The 23,196-nt window shown below is 39.9% G+C and overlaps 1 protein-coding gene across 1 annotated transcript; it reads right to left on the bottom strand.

Moving 5' to 3' along the window:
• Nucleotides 1-9,610: 9,610 nt before the first annotated feature.
• Nucleotides 9,611-21,255, bottom strand: ivd (isovaleryl-CoA dehydrogenase). The gene is made up of 12 exons (XM_047346111.1): nucleotides 20,987-21,255; nucleotides 18,854-18,943; nucleotides 18,607-18,658; nucleotides 17,346-17,515; nucleotides 17,148-17,241; nucleotides 14,619-14,749; nucleotides 14,410-14,506; nucleotides 13,992-14,085; nucleotides 12,882-12,963; nucleotides 12,690-12,794; nucleotides 12,188-12,260; nucleotides 9,611-10,281 (listed from the first exon to the last, which is right to left on the bottom strand). Exons 1-12 carry the CDS (start codon nucleotides 21,116-21,118, stop codon nucleotides 10,148-10,150), a joined length of 1,254 nt encoding a protein of 417 aa, XP_047202067.1. The 5' UTR covers nucleotides 21,119-21,255; the 3' UTR covers nucleotides 9,611-10,147.
• Nucleotides 21,256-23,196: the final 1,941 nt, after the last annotated feature.

The raw sequence follows: 23,196 nt of genomic DNA, 5'->3' as shown, positions 1-23,196 counted from the left end.
ATCACAGCCAGCCTAAACCAAAACATTTATTATTTGTCTAATTCAGGCGCCCCGAGATGGCCTTCACAGGCTTCTTATCAAAACATTTCTCCTGGATGTTCTGTAAATACCCCAGCAACCCCCCTCATCTGTGAACTGAACTGTATGGCCATTTGATAAAACTTCCATCTCTTCTTCAAGGACAATGGCACCTCCATCAGTGTTGACAGTCTAATTCTTTGCACACATGATCATACTTAAATATTGGCACCCTCATGAGTCCACCATGCCCCTGCAAAATCTTTGCTTATGTGTGTTGCTTTCCCATGCTAATTATTTTTACCTAAATGTGGATTTCATTTCTTCATTTCTTCTCCTTTTCATAAATTTTTACATTTACCAGTGAAAGGAAAATAATACTAGTTTCTTAAAAATTTGAACAAAAGCTGTTTTTACACCAGTGACTCAGCTTCCTTAGTTAGAACTCAGTGATTGCTTAGTCAAATTTCAATGGATGCAAATGATTGTTATTATGGGACTACAACTGCATTATACCAGCGAACCCAAGGATCCTTCTCTCTTAGCACAAGATGCTTTCCCCTACATAGAGGACTTAATGATATAATTACCTCTTTAGAAAGATTGGTTTAGAATCAGCTCTTACCAGTAAAACCCAAAGGATTATTAATGTTATCTGTATCATTGTAGTGTTGGCCAGAGATTTTTAGATTTCTCAGAAGGATTCATAGATTTTTAGATTTCTTAGAAGGATTGTAGTATCATTTGATTTGTTTCTCTGTGTCTGTATCTGTGTTTATTTTCTTTGTGATTTTATTGTAATTGTATGTACAGCGCTTTGAGTGTCTCGTTACTGAAAAGCGCTTCATAAATAAACTTACCTTACTAAGAAGATTGTGAAGTAAACACCAATCAAGAGCCTGGGGGACACTCAAAAGCAGCAGCTAGAGTCAGAGCTTTAAGAGCCACACACAGACACTGACAGAGAGAGAGCGAGAGATGTATTCAAGACGGTGGATTAGTGGTCCAAAATCCTCTTTTCAGTTTAAAGTAAACTTTCCGTTTCATTTGTAAGTCAAGGTCCCAGAGTCTGGAGTGTTGTGACTCCGAATCTGAAAATATCATTTAATATTAATAATTTAATATTCTATCAAATAATATTTCGGTCTGTTAAGGATTGTCCTGTGAAAACCAGCCCAGTAAGGTGATGGTATTAGGACAAAATAGAAAGGTGTGAGACGAGCTCTGACATTATTGAACAGCATAAACTCTGCACATATATGGAATGAATTCACACAATTTCTTAAAATACAAGAATTTATTAACAAAAATAAGTCAACTCAAAGTCAAACATATTTAAATCAACAAACTCTTTACTATGCTAAAACAATCCAACTAAACTACCAAGCAGAATTAAAGAATAACGAAGACTAATGGGGTATGTACAATATAAACAAGTTGATTAAAGATGATTAAAAATCATGACCAAAGGAGTGATGCAACATTACCATGCAATGTTTATGTTTGAGAACCAAGGATTATCTTGAAGAATCTGGAAATGAAGTTAAGTTAGTCTTGGAACTAACTTAGACAACCATTCACAATGCAAGATCAGATAAAATATTATTTTAATAAAATAATGTTTTAAATAATGATCTGCTGAATAAAGCCAACCTTCTGGATGACTAATTCTCAACGGGGTCTCATTAGCTGCCTTTATTTATTGAAATAATATTTAAAGAAATATTATTATGGGAATAGTTTGGAAAAGAGCCAAATCTTTCTGGAGAAATGGGGCCTAATGGAGTTTCATTAGCTGTTAGCAGTTAAAGCTAACAAAAGAAGCTAATAGTTTAGCACTAGAATCAAATACAAACCTTTAAAATATCGTTAATATAAAGGGTTAAAATGCATAAGCGTGGACGGCGCGTTATGATCAATCTTCTGTGTTTAAAATCACCCTTCAAGTAAAGTTTGTCTTAACTTTAGAAACACAGAACACAAAACTGAGCATGTGTGCTGCAGATAGTATTTTAGATGTATGTTCTAGCAGGACCAGGTACTAAAAGCTGGTTCAGTGACCATGGTGTCATTGTGCTTGATTGGCCTGACCAGAACCCAACAGATAATCTTTGGAGTGTTGTCAAGGCACAAAGATGAGAGACAACAGAGCCAACAATGCGGATGACCTGAAGGTCACTATCAAAGCATCCTGGACTTCCATTACATCTCAGCAGGAAACGCAGGTTGATGTGCTCCATGCCATGCTGCATTGATGTAGTAGATTTATCATAAGGAGACCTGAACAGTGCATATACTGCGTAGTACATGGACATACTTTACAGTAGACTCATATTTGTGCAGTAAATGTTTGTTACTGGTCTTATTAACCATGATTCAGTCAATTCTGGGTTTTTATAACCTGTAAGCCATAATCATCACAATCAACAGCAATAAACACTTAAAAAATATCACTAATAAATCTATAGAAGTTTCACTTTTCAAACTGATTTACTGCAATGAATTACGTTTTTTATGACATTCTAATTTACTGAGATGTTCCTGTAACTATTTATAAGTTAAATCACATTAGTAAAACTTTTAAATAAAACAGCTGGTCTCTAAACTCAAATTTCATCAACCTAAAACCGGATATGAAAACGATGCCAAATAAAAGATGAGAAGGAATGCTGGATATCCCCTGTCTGTATAAACCTGTTTTTAACTCTCGTTTTATTTTTATTCCTTGTATTTGTGATCGCGGTGTAGCAGATGGCCCTCTCACCTGTTGGTGAAGAACCCTTCATTTAAAACTTGAAAACAGTGTGATCTGTAGATGTTTAACCACTGATAAGGCAGTGAGGAAACAGGAAGTGACAGCATAACTCAAAACCCCATATGTGCCTGTTCAGTGACTGACAGTGGTTCCTATAATGTGCAACCTGGTTCGAACCAGTGGGGCATTGATAGGGTGCATTCTCCTTGTGGAGAAAAAACTTTGATGATTTTATAGATTTTTTTGAGAGTTCAGCAACAAACAAACACAACCCCCTCCTCACTCATCGGAGCCCCTGGTAAATGTGTAAAGAGCATTCAAATAAATTAGTATTTTATTGCAGCAACATCATCTTAATTCGAAAGGTTTTGAAAAACCATGTTAAGCAATAATTATTTACAAAACCATCAGTGCAACCTCCTGCTGTTAATTGTGCAATGTTTTGCCAGTAGGATATCACTAAGTGATCCAGAATCATGGCTTCTCTCTTCTCATTTTTCTACAGGATGTTCTGGCGACTGATATGGTCCTTGAAATGGTTGATTTTGTGTCTGGTGAACCAGTTTTCTGTTGATTTTTGGGGCTTCAACATAAAGACAGGGTTAAACTTTTAGGAGTTTCCGTTTTCCGTCACAGAAAAACAAATATGAGACACGAAGCGGTGTCACATCTGTGTACCTAAACCCCTAATGGATAAAAAATATTTAATGGCAAACTCCCAAAAACATTTTGGGAGTTTGAATTGTTTTTTTATCAGAGGGAGAATTTAAGAAGCAAATATATTTTAATATTCCACTTCAACACATCCCTTGGTAGCTAAAACTGACTTATAAAGACAAGATTTGACAACTTTAGAAAAGACTCATTATAAAATGTAGGCTTCACCTACACTTCCAACGTTTCAACAGTTTGTCAGCTGCTCTACCAGAGAAAACAAAACATTGGATTTGTTTTATGCAAATGTCAAGGACTCATACATCTCTACAGCAAGACCTCCTCTAGGCAAATCAGATCACAATCTTTTTTTTCTCTGCTCGAAATATAAGACCCTTGTTCAGAGGCAACCTGTAATAAAGAGGACTGTGAGAAAATGGTCACAGGAAGCTGAAGAAGCTCTGCAAGGTTGCTTTGAGGCTACAGACTGGGACGCATTGTGCCAGCCACATGGAGAGGACATCAATGCCATGCCGACTATATAAACTTCTGTGTGGATAACATCATCCCCACCAGAACCGTGAGATGCTTCCCAATAACAAACCTTGGATCACCAGTGACCTGAAGGACCTGCTTAACAAGAAAAAAAGAGCCTTCAGAGAGGGAGACGGAGAATTATTGAGGAGTATACAGAAGCAACTTAAAGTCAAGATAAGAGACAGCTAGGAGGTGTACAGGTCCTTCTCAAAATATTAGCATATTGTGATAAAGTTCATTATTTTCCATAATGTCATGATGAAAATTTAACATTCATATATTTTAGATTCATTGCACACTAACTGAAATATTTCAGGTCTTTTATTGTCTTAATACGGATGATTTTGGCATACAGCTCATGAAAACCCAAAATTCCTATCTCACAAAATTAGCATATTTCATCCGACCAATAAAAGAAAAGTGATTTTAATACAAAAAACGTCAACCTTCAAATAATTGTGTACAGTTATGCACTCAATACTTGGTCGGGAATCCTTTGGCAGAAATGACTGCTTCAATGCGGCGTGGCATGGAGGCAATCAGCCTGTGGCACTGCTGAGGTCTTATGGAGGCCCAGGATGCTTCGATAGCGGCCTTTAGCTCATCCAGAGTGTTGGGTCTTGAGTCTCTCAACGTTCTCTTCACAATATCCCACAGATTCTCTATGGGGTTCAGGTCAGGAGAGTTGGCAGGCCAATTGAGCACAGTGATACCATGGTCAGTAAACCATTTACCAGTGGTTTTGGCACTGTGAGCAGGTGCCAGGTCGTGCTGAAAAATGAAATCTTCATCTCCATAAAGCTTTTCAGCAGATGGAAGCATGAAGTGCTCCAAAATCTCCTGATAGCTAGCTGCATTGACCCTGCCCTTGATAAAACACAGTGGACCAACACCAGCAGCTGACATGGCACCCCAGACCATCACTGACTGTGGGTACTTGACACTGGACTTCTGGCATTTTTGCATTTCCTTCTCCCCAGTCTTCCTCCAGACTCTGGCACCTTGATTTCTGAATGACATGCAGAATTTGCTTTCATCCGAAAAAAGTACTTTGGACCACTGAGCAACAGTCCAGTGCTGTTTCTCTGTAGCCCAGGTCAGGCGCTTCTGCTGCTGTTTCTGGTTCAAAAGTGGCTTGACCTGGGAAATGCGGCACCTGTAGCCCATTTCCTGCACACGCCTGTGCACGGTGGCTCTGGATGTTTCTACTCCAGACTCAGTCCACTGCTTCCGCAGGTCCCCCAAGGTCTGGAATCGGCCCTTCTCCACAATCTTCCTCAGGGTCCGGTCACCTCTTCTCGTTGTGCAGCGTTTTCTGCCACACTTTTTCCTTCCCACAGACTTCCCACTGAGGTGCCTTGATACAGCACTCTGGGAACAGCCTATTCATTCAGAAATTTCTTTCTGTGTCTTACCCTCTTGCTTGAGGGTGTCAATAGTGGCCTTCTGGACAGCAGTCAGGTCGGCAGTCTTACCCATGATTGGGGTTTTGAGTGATGAACCAGGCTGGGAGTTTTAAAGGCCTCAGGAATCAGGTGTTTAGAGTTAACTCGTTGATTCAGATGATTAGGTTCATAGCTCGTTTAGAGACCCTTTTAATGATATGCTAATTTTGTGAGATAGGAATTTTGGGTTTTCATGAGCTGTATGCCAAAATCATCCGTATTAAGACAATAAAAGACCTGAAATATTTCAGTTAGTGTGCAATGAATCTAAAATATATGAATGTTAAATTTTCATCATGACATTATGGAAAATAATGAACTTTATCACAATATGCTAATATTTTGAGAAGGACCTGTACAAGAAGAAGCTGGAGAGCAAGCTCCAACAAAACAATAGAGATGTGTGGTCAGGGATGAAGAAGATCACGGGCTTCAAGCAGAAGGATGATCGGACCGATGAAGGTCTGGACAGAGCCAATGAACTGAACATATTCTTCAATAGGTTCAGTTCAGAAACAAGTTTGGCATCCTCCTCTCCTGCTCACAGCCAAACAAACACTCCACTCTCATTTGACCCACAGGATCCACAGCTGTCCAGTAACACCTCAAATTTTTTATCTTCCACCTCAGCCCTAGACCCTTCTGCTTCTACATGTTTGCCTTCAACCATATCAGAAGATGCTGATGCTTCCTTTGCCTCCACCTTCCACCTGTGTGTCTCAAGAAGTCAAGTCAAGATGCAACTGGAAAGACTGAATAGGAATAAGGCTGTAGGTCCAGATCATGTCAGCCCTAGAGTCCTGAAGGCCTGTGCAGAGCAGCTCTGTGGGATTCTGCAGCACCTTTTCAACCTTAGCCTGGCCCAGAAGAAGGTTCCGGTGTTGTGGAATACCTCCTGTCTTGTTCCGGTACCAAAGAAAACTCACCCATCAGTCCTCAATGACTATAGACCTGTTGCCCTGACATCTCACATCATGAAGGTCCTAGAGAGACTCCTGTTGGCCCACCTGAGTAAGCAAACAGTAAACTATCAGGACCCCCTTCAGTTTGCTTATTGCTGTGGAGTTGGAGTTGAAGATGCCATCATACACCTGCTTCAACAAACCCACTGTCATCTGGATAAAGCCAGTAGCACTGTGAGGATCATGTTCTTTGATTTCTCCAGTGCATTTAACACAATCCAACCTGATTTGCTTTGTCAGAAACTCCAGAAGACTCAAGTGGAGGCCTCAACAATCTCCTGGATCAAAGACTACCTGACAAACAGACCACAGTTTGTGAGACTGAAGGTTTGTGAGTCTAACCAGGTAGTCAGCAGTGCAGGAGCACCACAGGGGACTGTACTCTCACTTTTACTTTTCACTCTGTACACCTCAGACTTCCAGTACAAGACAGACTCCTGTCATCTGCAGAAATACTCAGATGATTCTGCAGTTGTGGGGTGGATCAGAGATGGACAAGAAGCTGAGTACAGGAAGGTGGTGGACCGCTTTGTGGCATGGTGTGGAAACAATCATCTCATTTTGAACATGACTAAAACAAAAGAGATGATTGTAAATTTTAAGAGAAACAGGAATAAGTCAAAAACTATTTCTATCATGGGAGAAGAAGTGGAGGTGGTGGTGGAGTATAAATACATCGGTGTTCACCTGGACAACAGACTAGAGTGGAGATGCAACTGTGAAGCCATCTACAAGAAGGGACAGAGCAGACTGTACTTCTTGAGGAAGCTTAGGTCCTTTGGTGTTTTCAGCAAGATGCTGCATATCTTCTGTAAGTCTGTTGTGGAAAGTGTGATCTCTTCTACCATCATCTGCTGGGGAAGCAGCATCAGAGCCAGGGACTTAAAAAAGCTCAACAAGCTGATAAAGAAGGCTGGCTCTGTTCTGGGGACTCCTCTGGAACCTCTGGAGATCATTGTGGAAAGAAGGATTCTTCATAAAATGAAGAACATTATGGAGAACCCTGAGCCTCCTCTTCATGAGACTGTCCTACAACAACAGAGTGTCTTCAGTCAGAGGCTTCTTCAGATCTGCTGTAAGACGGAGCGCTACAGGAGATCCTTCCTGCCCACAGCCATCAGCATCTACAACGGCTCTTTGAGGAAACCTTCATAATATGAGCTACAACGACATTTAATTTCCCTTTGGGATTAATAAAGTATTTTTGAATTGAATTTGAATTGAATATCAAACAATCCAATATCATCCGCAAGACATATTTGGAATGAAATAAAAGTGTTCATTTCAGGTCTTTTGTGCTCACCCTATAAAAGAAGCCCATAGTCATTTTCCGAATGCAACATCTCTTCCTAAACCCCCTTCCCCCAAGGGTAACTAAAAAAAAATATTTTATCTTTTATTGCTGTGACATATTTATATAATAATATGACACAAATCCAAGATTTAATTTAGGGAACTTTATTTAGTGGGAAAAAATGTTCATGGTTCTAAATAGTTTTTTTACGCTTGTGTTGCCAACTGTTGTGAAAACCGATTATCCCTTGAAAATAAACGTAAGTAAAGCAGCAGTCTCGAACTCCAGTCCTACAGGGCTGCGGTCCTGCAAATTTTAGATGCATCACTGGTCCAACATAGTTGAAACAACCTAATTACCTCCTGAGGTTTGCCATCACATTCTACAGAGTCCTGCTACGCAGAAATGCATTAAAACGGTGCAGGATGGCAGCCTTCGAAGATACATGATGACGCTGAGGCTAAAGAATGTTGCAATTATTTTACTTTTTTAAGCTGATCAGGTTCTAACCTTGCAATATATGACTTACTTTTTCCCTGGGGTATAAATATGTCATGGCAGAGAGGTTCATTTCTATCAGCCATTCATCCAAATGGGAAAGACAAGTGAACATGCATCCAATCTGGGTCACAAGAAAATAGCCGAAATTTGGTTTCATCTTGCGACAGAGCCATAATTAAAAGGATAAACCAACAGGAACAGAGAGAAACAAAGGTGGAAGAGGACTCAGGATTATGTTTTTCCACAGTGCGCAGTGGGGAGGATTTTAAGGGAGGTAAAATTAAGCAAAAAAAAAAAAATCTCCAAAGCTCACCATTACACAGCTACAGCAAAGAGAGCCATCTTGGGGTCACAAAATCGTCATGGCAAACATTAGATGCCATTTACATGCCAACCGGTTATTTGGGAGGCATGAAAGTTGATAATTGTGGAGGATCTGTGATGCTGTGGGTCTGTTTCTCTGAACTCATTTTAAATGAAAATCTCTGCTGGAAAAATGAAAATGGGTCATCATTAGAGCTTACAACAGGAAACACGTGGCTAAATAAACACAGAACTGGTACAGCAGACACAGAATCAACCTGCTTCCATGGCTGTCTTAGTCCCCAGACCTAAATCATACAGAAAATCTGCAGACTGAGCTGAAGGGAAGAGCATAGGAGAGGATCCAGGACTCTGGACAATTTACAGAGGTGGTGCAAAGAGAAATGGTCATAGATCCCTCTCTGTATTCTCTAACCCTGTGAAATGTTAATTCAACCTGGAAAGAGAAACGAGATAGTGATTAGCAGGTTTATTAATGAAAATTATTTATTTGGCGCTCGCACCCTGGAGGAAGAGCTAGAAAGGCCATTTTAAGATTATGTACATCTCCCCCCCCCAGGAATCCGATCCTGGTGGTGGAGAAGCCTGAAGATGTTTGTAAGAAATATGGGAGCAAGATGGTGGAGAAAGGGGAGGAGGAGGGTCGAAGCTCAGCAACGAGCGGTGTCTTCCATGATGAAGGTCTTTAAACATAATGTCTTGGGAGATGATTGGAGGAGGAGAAGAACGGACCCGTCTCTGATTGGAGCATTGTGGAGGAATAACCAGGCGGAGCAGAGGCGGTGTCTTCCATGTTGACTTTTCATTAAAAACTCCATGTAAAAGGAGTTGTCCACATGGATAAAGTTGGTTACTGTTTTTTTGAGGAAATTTTCATTATGAATAACTTAAATGAAGACTGCAATAAAACATGAAATTATTTTATGGTATTTAAAACATCTTTACTTGATGCCAGTAAGTGTAGTGGGTGCTGGATGCCTCTGTCCAAACAGTCCATAATCAGTTCTGTAAGCTGGAGGTTTTCTGAAGAGGAGCTTCTCTTTTTTATGAAGCTGATTGTAAATCAGAGCAGCTTTAATGATCGAGCCCCACAGACAGACTTGATAGAGATAAGCAAATGTTAAAAAAGGTACTTCTTTTATTTTATTGCAAACCTGATACAGTTCAAACATTTTTACACTGTACATCTACAGAATTATACGTATGATTAAAAGGAGACAGAAGTTTAGCTGCATTGCACGAATTATTCATGTTTGCACTGAACACGTCACACAAAGGGAAACTTTCCATACTTTAGTAAAGATGTACTTAAACATGAGTTCTTATGTTCTCAGTATTCAGGTCCAAATTGTTATTCTCTCACAATCCAGGCAGCAGCTCCATCAGACCTTTGTAGGAGTGTTTAAGCCATAATCACTGATAAGGCTCAAATAAAGGGACCGTGTTCTCCAAGTTAACCAAGGCCACTCAGTGTGGATCAATATTTAATTTGTTCTTTTTTCCGTTTGTAAAATTACCATTTCCTGCTGACTGATTCGGTGCACGTTATACAGGACAGAATGGCTGTGAATCATCTGAAAACCTCATACAGTAAAGTCCTGGGTGTGAGTAGCTGTAAAAACACCACAAACCAGCCACTCTGAAGGCACCGCTGTGTCTATCTGAACATGGAGTTGAAGGCTCGTCCGATGATCATCCTGCGTACTTCGCTCGTGCCCGCCCCGATTTCGTACAGCTTTGCATCTCGCAGGAATCTTCCCACCGGGTAGTCGTTGATGTAGCCATTCCCACCTGAGGGTAACGCCGCAGATTACATGTCATCATAACAGACAGTGCTGTAAATGGGATTTCTTCTGTTTGTGTTTTATTATCCAGCTTAAATGTTTCAGATTAAACTGATTTAAATATCAGACAAGGTTTTAAATTAAATCAACCTGGCCCTATGTGAAAACATAATTTCCCTCCTATTTAATGAATGCATTAACTGTGATAAAACAAATTTTTTTGCACATCAGTGACACAGAACCTGCCTGGCGACACGAAGCAGGCTAAAAGACCACAAAAAGCAACCCATTATGCCTCAATCTAAAGAAATCCAAGAATAGATAGTTACTGAATCAGTCTGGAAGGGGTTACATCCATTTCTAAAGATTCAGGGGTCAACAATGACTGCTATTATTCACACAAGTGGTCAGCCTACCACAATTACACCAAGAGAGCATTACCGACACATCCAGGAGGTCACAAAGAACCCAGAACAACATCTGAAGCTCTGTAGGCCTCACTGCCTCAGTTAAGGTCAGAGGTAATGATCCAACAATGAGAGAGTCTGGACAAAAATGGCCGCCATGGGAGAGTTCCAAGGCCAAAACCACTACTGTCCAAAAAGAAAACAAAGACCCGTCTAACATTTCCCAAAAACATCTTGATGATTTTAGAGAAAATATTCTGTAGACTCAAAAGAGAAAAGCGGAACTTTTTAGAAGCTGTGCGTCCCGTTACATCTGCTGTAAAACATTTCAGAAAAGTGGTAAAACATGGTGGTGCAAGTGTGATGGTGTGGGGCTTCTTTGTGCTTCCGGACCTGGGAGATCTAGAAAATCCTGAAGAATGTCTGTCCATCAGCAAGCCCACCTCTGAATGGCTTAAAGACAAGAGATGTGGCCTAGTCAAAGTCCAGATTTAAGACTATGTCAGTCGCCGTTCATTTTTAAGATCAGGCTACAAAACTGAAGAAAGATAATCTAAAGAAATCAGCCAACATATTGGGGAAAAATGTGGATCTTCACAAGTCTGGTTCATTCTTGGAAACAATCTCCACAAAACTGAAGGTGCCACCATCACCTGTTCAATCAATTATATGCAAGTATAAACAGGGAATGTCCAGCGATCATACTGTTCATTAAGGAGACGGGTTCTGTGTCCCACATGTGCTGGTGCTTATTGCAAATCAACCTTAAAACAAATGCAGAAGACCTCATGAAGATGCTGGCTGAAGCTGGTAAGACAGCCTATTTATCCACAGTCAACCCAGTCCTGTACCAACATGGGTTGAAAGGCCACTCAGAGAGAAAGAAGCCAGAAATGGCCACTTTCAAAAACAGCTTCTTGATACAAGCCCTGTAGTCTGATTAAAGTAAAACTGAATCACTGAAGTACGGAGGTGGAAGCATGATCCTGTGTGGGTGTTTTGCTGCAGGAGGGACTGGTGTACCTCACAAAGCAGATTAAATCAGGAGAAACGAACATTATGTGGATCTATTAAAGTTGGATCCCAGGACAGGAAGGCCCAGGAAGTTCAATGGCTCAGTGACCCCAATCAGACCACCTAATTAGTCAGAGTGGTTGAAGTACAACTAAGAGGTGGTGGGCACGCTGAACATAGCAAACCATTATGAGAAGCTTGGAGATGGATGCTCAAAACGTTTGACTCGGGTCAAACAGTTTCAGAGGCAATTCTACCAAATACTAATGAAACGTATTTAAACTTCCAACTTTGAAGAAAGTAAAAACCTGTAAAATATGTTCAAAAAGAAATAATTTTGGATATCCAAACTGACTGAATTATTCTTTTTAGCGAGCTGTAATTAATGCTAATGGCTTTAGTTCCATCTAATCTATAATCAGGTCTCCATTCCCATCACTGATGAACTAAAACCTGCCTTTTAAACTTTTACATTTCATCTGAGACACTCACCTAAACACTGGATGCCATCCAAAGCAACCTGAGTGGCATTCTCAGCACAGTACAGGATCACTCCAGCACAATCCTGGGAAAACACAAACCATCAGGGTCCCTACATCCAGGAAGGGAGCAACAATTATCCCACATGGGTTGTATACAGGATAAGCCCTTAAAAAGCTTTTCAATAAATAAAATGAGAGATTGTTTTACCACATAAAACAGAATAAATTATGTCAAAACAATCTCAGCATCATAAAATGGATTATGGGTTGGTTAATTAAACTTTTAAGTCTCAACACAACCTTGAAATCTCCGAAGCCTGAATGTAACTAACCGGTTTGAATTTAGAGCAAAAGGTTTTGAAAACTGTAAATAAAATGATTTAAAATGCTGAACAGATTCCTTGTAAGATATTTTAAATGCTTCGTTGTTGACATATAAATAAGCAGCCAAATTATTTTCTGAGATGGATGCTAAAGCAACAGATTAGAGATGAAAGGTTAGATGTTCCCACCTTTGCACTAAAGTGCCCTTTATCACAAGCTCTGGCAACATTGTAGAGGTACTGCCGACAGGAGCTCAGTCTGGTGTACATGTCGGCCATCTTGCCCTGCATCAGCTGTGGAAATGATCAGTTTTACCTGGTAAAGAACTGCTTAGGCTTGTAACTGTTGAGGCCTTTGTTCAAATAAAAATTAGCACAGACCTGAAAGTGTCCAATCTTCTGTCCAAAAGCTTCTCTTACATGTAGGTAGGGGACAGCAGTGTCCAAAACAGCCTGCATTATGCTGAAAAATGAGAGTGATGAATAACATGAAGCTTTCTTATGTCTGTTTTTAGAGCTTCAGACCAGGTTTTCACTAAGATTTAACAGGATCTCTCTCGTGCACTTTCTTTTTGCTCTAAAACTCGATGCCAAAGAGCAAATCCTGAAAAGAAAGGACAGCCCAACCACACAACTAAGTGTAAAAACGTTATTTGACTCCCTGCAGAACTGCAATAAAATGAATAGTTTATGGTAGGATTATTTTAACAGAAAGAGACATAATATCAACAGAAAACATGATATAAATTAAGCCGTATTTTAGGGCTGCAACTAATCCTTATTTTGCAATTGACTATTTTTCAATTAAAAATTGGAGAGCAAAATGTGGTTCATAGGAGAGTTTTTACAGGATTTGAACCAGGTGAAGCTACAGCTAGGCCACTTGAGTTCTGGATAGAGCATATTTACAGACAGGTTTTTCATTTTAAATGCAAAATGTATTTTTTGTACAGTTTTGGCTGGTGCTACTCCAGGACCTTAATGTGCTTCTTGAGCAGGCATGGGCTGGGATAAGTATCTCCTGGTATGATTTACTTTAGTAAAGGTTTTACAGTTTCCCTGTACCCCAGTATTAAAACATCTACCTGAAGCCTGCCAGAATTGTTCTTTTTTTAATTACAGTTTTTGTCACAAGTGCTCATTTACCACTGCAGTTAATTGCAAGTAGAGTAGGCTCTTAAATCTCTGGGTAGAGTGCTGGTCTGTCAGATCTTCAGGCTACTGGTCTAATAACCTTCCTCCTTCTCCTCACTGGATAAATAACCATATAAAACTTCCTTCATGAACTCATTCTGGACTTTACTGTTACTATACATCCATGTCGGAGTTTCATGTTCTAAACATATCGTCAACACCCTTTAGTAATTTTAGTGGTGTTATCAACTGTCTTTTGCTAACTTGCTATTTTTACATTGTTCTTTAAATATTTATCAAATTTGAACACAGTTGAAAGTTGAAAAATTGATGAAATATGCCCTTTAAGAAGCTTACCCAACAGGTCCAGCAGCCAACACCAGCCGCTCCAGATCTAAGCCACTCATCATTACATAAACGCCCTTGTTCAGCGGACCCAGTATGTTCTTCTCTGTCAAACAGGACCAAATTCACAGAAAGAGAATCAGTCGGTGTACTTAACAAAAATATACATTTTTTTTTACTTGGATTCAAGTTAAAAAATAGGAACAAACTTTGCCGTTTTGACTAAAGTCAAGATCAGTTTAAAATGGGTCCTTTGTCACGTTTTCTGTTAGATGTCAACACTGGTTCAGCCTTTCAGAGACGGATCTCTTTTGTGCCCGAGTGATTTAAAGGTCAAAGCCAAAACAACATAACACTGGATTGAACATAATTTAAAAACTGTTTTACACCTCTTGGTTTCCAGGAAATCTAGTGAACGTTTAACTCATACCTGGGATTTTACAGTCTTCAAAGACCAGCTCACAGGTGTTGGATCCCCTCATTCCAAGTTTGTCGAGTTTCTGCGCAGTAGAGAATCCTGGCATTCCCTTAAGAAGGAAAAAACCCAACATTTGTTCATTTTTGGTTCATCGTTTATGCAAAAACATGAACAGAGCTGAACACACATGTACATCAGAGGGAGAGAAGAGCTGGATTTACCTTTTCCACAATGAAAGCCGTGATCCCCTTCTGATGCGCCCCGGGATCGGTCTTGGCATACACAATAAGGACATCGGCATCTGGCCCGTTTGTGATCCAGAACTTGTTGCCGTTTAGAACGTAATAGTCACCTGGTGAAAAGAGAAACAACAAAACAGGAAATGAAGAGGATCAAAAAAAGAACCGATACCTCAGATCTTTGTCGTTTAAAACCGCACAGATCAGAACACACAGTTGATTAAAATGGTGCCGTTTACAAAGAATCTCATAGTTGAAGTCAGCGTGACCTCAGTGAAGGCAGACCACAGCTGCATTTCCACTTCTGTGAGTTTGTCTACTTTCTACTGCTGCCTTTAAACTTTCTGTCTCTGACAAACACACAAGGGACTGATTACATTACTGTCCTCCTCTGATCACTCGTACAGACAGGATTCACATTTATGTATAAATGCATTCATCTTTTTCATCAGCTTTGGTAAAAAGATTTTGCTACAGCATTTTCGCCCTTTATCCAGAGTACCTGGAATATTGTTTTATAACCTAACCCTCCTTTAATTTTCTCCACAACTTTCTCCCTGACCTGTCTGCTATGAGCCTTGGTCTCCATGGTGCCGTTTGTTCTCCAACAAACCTCGGAGGTCAGAAACAGAACTGGTGCATTTATATTGAGATTAAAGTACTCATAAGTTGACTCTATTTTTCTTTAAGAGTTCTTTCTAAGGCGATTTTATGTCAGGCACTAGAGTAACACGGGCTGAATACATATGCACAAGATTTTCTTAAATTTTTCTCAATTCCGCACTACTTTGTGTTGGTCTATCACCCCCAAAATACACCAACGTGGAAAGGTTTGAGGGGAATGTTTCTGAAAGGCGCTGCATCCATCAGCCTTCAACTGTACATATGCACTCACTGGCCACTCTATTAGGTACACCTGTCCAACTGCTTGTTAATGCAAATTTCTAATCAGCCAATCACATGGCAGCAACTCAATGCATTTAGGTATGTAGACATGGTCAAGACGATCTGCTGCAGTTCAAACCGAGCATCAGAATGGGGAAGAAAGGTGATTTGAGCGACTTTGAACGTGGCATGGTTGTTGGTGCCAGACGGGCTGGTCTGAGTATTTCAGAAACTGCTGATCTACTGGGATTTTCACGCACTACCATCTCTAGGGTTTACAGAGAATGGTCTGAAAAAGAGAAAATATCCAGTGAGCGGCAGTTCTGTGGCGCAAATGCCTTGTTAATGCCAGAGGTCAGAGGAGAATGGCCAGACTGGTTCGAGCAGATAGAAGGACAACAGTAACTCAAACAACCACTAGTTACAACCAAGGCATACAGAAGAGCATCTCTGAACGCACAACACATCAAACCTTGAGGATGGGCTACAACAGCAGAAGACCACACCGGGTGCCACTCCTGTCAGCTAAGAACAGGAAACTGAGGCAATAGAAGATTGGAAAAACGTTGCCTGGTCTGATGAGTCTCGATTTCTGCTGCGACATTCAAATGGTCGTGTCAGAATTTGGCGTCAACAACATGAAAGCATGGATCCATCCTGCCTTGTATCAACGGTTCAGGCTGGTGGTGGTGGTGTAATGGTGTGGGGGATATTTTCTTTGCACACTTTGGGCCCCTTAGTACCAACTGAGCATCGTGTCAACACCACAGCCTACCTGAGTATTGTTGCTGACCATGTCCATCCCTTTATGACCACAGTGTACCCATCTTCTGATGGTTACTTCCAGCAGGATAACTCGCCATGTCATAAAGCACAAATCATCTCAGACTGGTTTCTTGAACATGACAATAAGTTCACTGGACTCAAATGGCCTCCAGTCACCAGATATCAATCTAATAGAGCACCTTTGGGATGTGGTGGAACGGGAGATTCGCATCACGAATGCAGTCGACAAATCTCTGCAGCATCTGTGTGATGCTATGATGTCAATATGGACCAAACTCTCTGAGGAATGTTTCCAGTACCTTGTATCTATGCCACGAAGCATTAAGGCAGTTCTGAAGGCAAAAGGGGGTCCAACCCGGTACTAGCAAGGTGTACCTAATAAAGTGGCCGATGAGTGTAAAAGCTTAAAATAAATATAAGGACCAAGTGATTTGGATCAGTTAGGTTGGTGGTCATCGGACAGAACATTCAGTAAAACAGGTTTTTAAAAAAAACAAGCAGGATTCTATGAGATTTTCTATGCAAATCTGCCTTCAGAGGACCAATAGAAGCCACACAACAGTTTACAGAAAGCTGTTTCTGCAGAAAAGGAAGAAATAGATGATTGGCTGTGACAAAAAAATTCTAAGATATAAACCAAGAACATGGCAATGACAAAGCAACAAACAGTGAAGAGAAAATGACAAAAACAATCAAAACAAAGCTGTTCTCAGCACCTCCCAAGGAGAGGTCAATCTGTAAAGAAAATTTTTATTTTTTGATGCTTCAAATGAAATTTCTGGTAAACCTTTGCATTTATAACCAATTCAGATCAGTGACCCACAGTTCTGGAGTCTCTACCTTTCTTGACTGCTTTGAGTTTCATAGAGACGACATCAGAACCAGCATTATGCTCACTCATGGCCAGGGCTCCAACATGTTCACCCGTCAGTAACTGCCAATAGACAAACAAAAGGATAAAGAAAAGGTTCAAAAGCAAAAATCAACGTCATGCTTAAAAAAATAAGCAGTTTCCTATTTCACAGAGTGCAGCCTGACCTTCGTCATATACTTCTCCTTCTGCTTGGGGTTGCCGTGACGCACCAGCTGGTTGACACAAAGATTGGAGTGGGCACCATAACTGAGAGCGATGGCTGCCGACACCCGTGACATTTCCTCAATCACGATGACATGTTCCAAGTAGCCTAATCCGGTGCCCCCATCTTCCACTGAGCGGAACAGATGCAGAGTGTAGTTAGAGGGCAGGGTTCAGCTCATGCCTCTACATACAGAGATGGACCTGTGGGTGTGCTTTGGATCATTGTTCTGTTGCACCCCATCTGACCACTATGCACCTATTTTCAATGTTTAGTGAATTTCTGGCGTTAAAACAAGAGTTTGACACTTGTTAAACTATTAGTTCATTGGATTTAAAAAACCAAAGTGAAAATGTAACATTAATGAGAAATTAGCTGAACACTCGTCTAAAGGGGGGGAGGGGGGGGGGGGGTCTGCTCACACTCACTATTGCATATTTTTAATGGAGAAACCTTGTATACACAAGCGCACTCACACTCAGACCCACAGGTGTTTAGATTCAGGTGTTAACAAATACACAAATGTTCTATATTGAGCCGCATCTACCACTAAATACATCTTGCATTCATAAATACAGTGCCCATTTCGGTAAAAAAAACTGTTATTATGTACATTTCTGTAGATGTAGAAACAAGCAGAGTGTTATCTTGTATTATCTTCATCCTTCTTTCTCTCCTCCATCATTTTCTCCTTCGCTTCCTTTTTCCTTTTTGCCCCACCTCTCTTTCATGCTTCTTATTTTTTCCTTTTTGTTTCCCTCTCCGTGACAAATGAAATAATCCCAAAGCAGCTTCTAATAAAGTTTCTTCTATAAATATCAAGCAGAGCTTTAAAGCTGTAATGCTCCACTTGTGCGAGTAAATCTGTTGAGCTTTTTCTTGGCACTCAGACAACAATTCTGAGCGCGACTCTGCTGGACTGAACACGGTTAAAACATAAAATTAAATTAAACCCAGCTTTCCAAAATAGGATTTGACCAGTCGTGGCAATAATTTATTCACACGGGGCCACCAGGCTGGTTAGGATTGCTGTTTTTTGTTAAGAAATGCAGTAATTTTAAAAACAGCGTTTCACATTCCCTCAGGAAAATTTTAATTTGTTTGACGATCTTGAAACATTTAAACAAAGTAAAAACAGAGGAAATCTGTAAGGGAGTGAAAATTCCTCTTAACACTTTATGTTTCAAGCAGGAAAATCTCATAGCTTCACATAATAGTTATACCTGGAGCAGTAATGCCAAGCAATCCCATCTCTCCCATCGCTCTCCAGTAATCCTGGTTAAAAAAAAAAATATCCCTCTCATTAACAAGAAGAGAAATTCAGCTTCTGCTACAGGGTAAATTTACACTGGATGTATCCTCTAAACACGCCAGGGGGTTTGAACCACGTTTCATTAAATACTACTGTCTGAATTATATCATTGTATGAGCAATTGTAGGTAATCGATGGCAGGGTGCGTTTCAACTCACCCGCATTCCTGGGAACTCATTTTTCTTATCAATCTCATCGGCGTAAGGTGCAAGCTTCTCTGCACAGAATTTACGAACCGTCTGTCTTAGCTGTGGAAAATCAAAAAAACAAATTAGAGCTGCACGTTATGTCAAATCACAACCACCAGCACAATATCTATGCTCCAAAATTGCAAAGGACTATTCAGACAAACGTTTTGGTAGACCGTTACACTTCAAGGGTCAAGCATTCAAGATCTGCATAGATTATATTGTTCAGCTTTAATTTACAGGCATGTAAAACGTTTCTCTTAAATGATGCAACGTTCTGACTATTCACCTGCGGAATAAGCAATGATTTCAGCTCAATCTAATGTCACAATGAAGGTACTTGGAACTAGCCTCATCAGACAGTGAAAAGTGTGGGTATGTGTGCAAGAAAATTGTGACTTCTGAGGTTGCATATTGCTGCATTATGTATGGTTCCTAAAGAGAAATCGCACTAGACTGAAATCAGTATCACCAGGTCAAAGTTTAATGATCAGAAAATGTTTGCTTTTTGGCCAGGAATAATGTCCGATTGATTAAAGAGTCCATAATCTCCATTGTCTACAACCCAGTCTGTTTCGTTTGGATGTGGGAACAATCCTTCTGAAAGGGATATCTGTCACCAGGGTAAAAATATTCCCTGAGCTAAGGGGCATCACTTCTAAAGCGTGTATAATGATTGCATGTATCTGCAGTGACCCGTGTCCACATAATGACAGATCTCCGGGTGACTTCAGTGCAGAGGTCAAGGCTTCAAGGACACCAAAACTGATCTGTTTATCTCCACAAAGTATGGAGATAAAGAAGAATCAGTGAGCTGGCAGAGTTAAAGCTATTTAGTAATTTACAACAACTTAGCTGTCTGATATCTGTTATTACAGGTATATTCTGATCAGGAATAACATGACCACTGACAGGTGAAGTGAATAACAGTGGTTATCACTTCTTTATTATAGCTATGTTGGTGTGTGGGATATATCAGGGAGCAGGTGAACATTTTGTAAACAAAAGTGATGTGCTAAAAGCAGAAAAAAAAAACAAGTTTAAGGATTTAAATGGGGACTGCAGATATAGAAAAGCATTCCCAGTCTATCAAAAGTGACCCAAAGATGGAGCCGTTATGAACTGGAAAAAGGCTCATGGGTGCCTTTATCTGGTGGATGCTGTTCAATGCAACAGGCAAGGTACGGTACCTCAAACTGCTTACGAAGTTCATTCTGATTCAAACCAGTCAGGGTGCCCCTGCTGACACATCTCCAATGCTGAAAGCTGCAACACTGGGTACATCGGTATCAGAAATGGACCGACGTGCTATAGATAAAGCCTGTCAGGGAACAACAGGACAAAAGACTGGACTGGATACAAAACAGTAAAGCCATCTATAAGAAGAGAAAAAGAAGACTGCACTACGAAAAGAAACTTAGGTCCTTCTGTTTTCAACAGAGTATACATCTGTATTGGGGTGCAGCGAATCAGAAAGTAAAAAAAAAAAAAAAACACTGAACCTAAAACATCTGCAGCTAACATGTTGGTACCCTTTCCCACCCATTATTAGGCAGTTGGTCATAATAATATGCTGGACTGGTGTATCGGACTTACAGCATCACGAGGCAGAACCTTTCGTCCAATCAAATAGCTTATATGGGCCCCCACCCACCCCTCCTCTATTGTTATATAAAATGTGCCTAAAGAAATCTTTACATTCATTTATGAATCCGTTTCTTTACAATACAATATGATTGCAAAAAGTCAGCTTTAATTTAAACGTTTAGCAAACAAAACGACGGTTTATTGCAGAACAGTGGATTTATGTTTGCTAGAGTGGTTAAGATAGGATTTACCTGAATTAATACAGCAGTTTCTGGGTTTTGTATTAGTTATCGGAATATCAGCTACGTTTCAGCCACAGTTTGTTAATGTTATGTCATCGCGCCATGTCAGCTACGTCCTTTCACCGACATCTTCTGTGTGAAAAAGTCTGTTACGTTTGGTGCACAATACAGATTTGTTTCCGCATGTTAATTGTTTAACTGTTTAACAATTGTTGTTCCTGCCAGCTGTTTGCTCCCCTAAATTAACCTGTGATGCTAGCAGCAGCTAGCTAACCTGTATTTGCTCCTCTGTGAGTCCGTTCACCACGTCGTCCACCTGGACAGCAGCTCCGGAACATCCCCTCCTCGCCACGGTGGGGACGTATAACCTGGAGCCGAGGCGGAGAGCGTTTCTGACCGCAAACATGACGCTGGTGGCGGATAAAACCCTTGGTAATAAAGCTAAGCTTCAGATGTGTTTGTGGGACTGTCCTTTTATCCCAGGGCAAGAAAGAAGAGCTCTCACTCTGATGCTAAATTCAATGGAAAGACGAGGTCTCACTCTGACAATATTTCACTGTACCACACAAACACATAGCAGACGTCTTCGTTGCCCTTTAGAAACATTACGTCAATGTATCCGCCATATTGTGCGTGGCAAGTTCCCCGTTGAAATCAACAAGTTTGCTTGGAGTCTTAAGGTTTCTGAATGCAATAAAGTTTACTTTTACCTAATATTATTTAAAAGGTTTTATACATTATAACAATGTTTTGGTATATTGCTAACTGTTAAATGTGGAAATATAAATGGCTTATTATTAGTAGCTAAGACTAAGTTTGCTGTTTATAGATTGATTTTTATTAGGAGTTTTAGTTATGCTTTTTGATAGAAAAAAACCTTAACAGTAGGCTTTAGTATTATAACAGAATGACAGTTCATTATTTAAGGATAAGGCTTGCAGGTGTTCTCAGTCTGTATCCATGTGTGGGAAACAATTCTTTGATTAAATAATGAAGTATATCTCTATTTCTTTGACACTGTTGCTGGGGAGACATCCACAGACAGAATGATTGCGTATGTGTGCTGTATAGCAGCGTGGGGTATAAAATGTAATGTAACGCAGCCCCCAGTGAGACAACACACAGACATTTCCAGGTACCCGTGTAAGTGTGACGTCTCCCTCTCTGAGTTCAGATTGGTTTTAATTAACTTGTGGAAACGTACAACTGATCTCTGACTGAGGAGAGTCGATGAGAGGTGAGGAGTATTGTAAGAGTTAACGGACGGCCCGTAAAGTTTTCCTACCTCAACATAAACCACACAAAGATGTGCAGGCATATCTGTAACTTTGCAATCGTAATCCAAATAGTCAAAATACCTTTGGAAACATAAAAGCTGGTTAGCAACTATAAGAAGGGTTTAATTGCTGCAAAGCAAATAAAAATTTTACCATTGATTATAAAGACTGGTATAAATATTTTCTACGTGTCATTTTTCAAAAACTTTTTTTGTTTCAAAATTGATTCTCCTTTACATCGCTCTGTTATGTGTTAACAGATCTTGGTTCAATTAAAATAATCTGATATATACTCTTAGAACAGTCAGAACTGTCTGCCTTTTTGGATGTCGCCACACACAATATGGCGGCGATGTTGACGCACAACTCGAACACACGTGACGTCGACTCTTCTTCTATGAATCTCAAACTTCTCTTCTTTGGTTAGTTGGTTGTTGGCGTTAGCACCATCTGTCGGTGAGTTCTGTTAAATCAACGCATTTCAAGGACGTTAAAACGGATGATAAATAATCTGTTTTAAAAAGTAAATTTTCACGGTAAATAAATGTATTTAAAGTTCCGCTAAATTGGCGTCAGGTTCTAGAGATCACGTGATGTTTATTTCTGGTAAAATATCCAGCATTAAAACACTGAGAATGAAAAGTTCGGTTTATGAGGAAAATTAAACTACACTTCGCAAGACTTTTTAAATAATCTCATTTCGTTATATTTTGCTTTCAGTGTTCAACCTTTTTTTACAGATTGGGTAACTTTTGCTGTATAGTTTTCTGCCTAATTAGCTGTAAGTCATACCCACCAAACTTAAATAAATAATTGAAATATGCTACTGTATATGTTGCTAAACTGAATACAAGTTTCTTTTTGATGGATTACTTAAATAAATTAATTGTTCAATTGTATTTTAATTTGTGAAAATGCACATGTAAAGGAAACATTCATACCTTGAAGGTTATGTTAACAGAGTCATATGCACAGCATTACTGTTAAAGTGAGTAATGGCCTTTTTTCCCGAGGTTGCTTATGAACGCAACAATCTCCTTGGCTCCTTTTCCACAAATTTATTATCCATATGTAACCCCATTCCCCTGATATAACACCATTTACTAGGGAAAAAAAAAAACAACAACAAAAACTGTAGCTAAAAATGATTTAAAATAGGTACCTTATCTAAAGTGAAGCATGAGATATTCTGTCATGAAATACACCA

This window comes from Girardinichthys multiradiatus, chromosome 19 (assembly GCF_021462225.1).
Source record: "Girardinichthys multiradiatus isolate DD_20200921_A chromosome 19, DD_fGirMul_XY1, whole genome shotgun sequence".
Classification (NCBI taxonomy): domain Eukaryota; kingdom Metazoa; phylum Chordata; class Actinopteri; order Cyprinodontiformes; family Goodeidae; genus Girardinichthys; species Girardinichthys multiradiatus.
The sequence above is the reverse complement of the archived record's forward strand: the minus strand, read 5'-3'. Positions and strand labels throughout refer to the sequence as shown.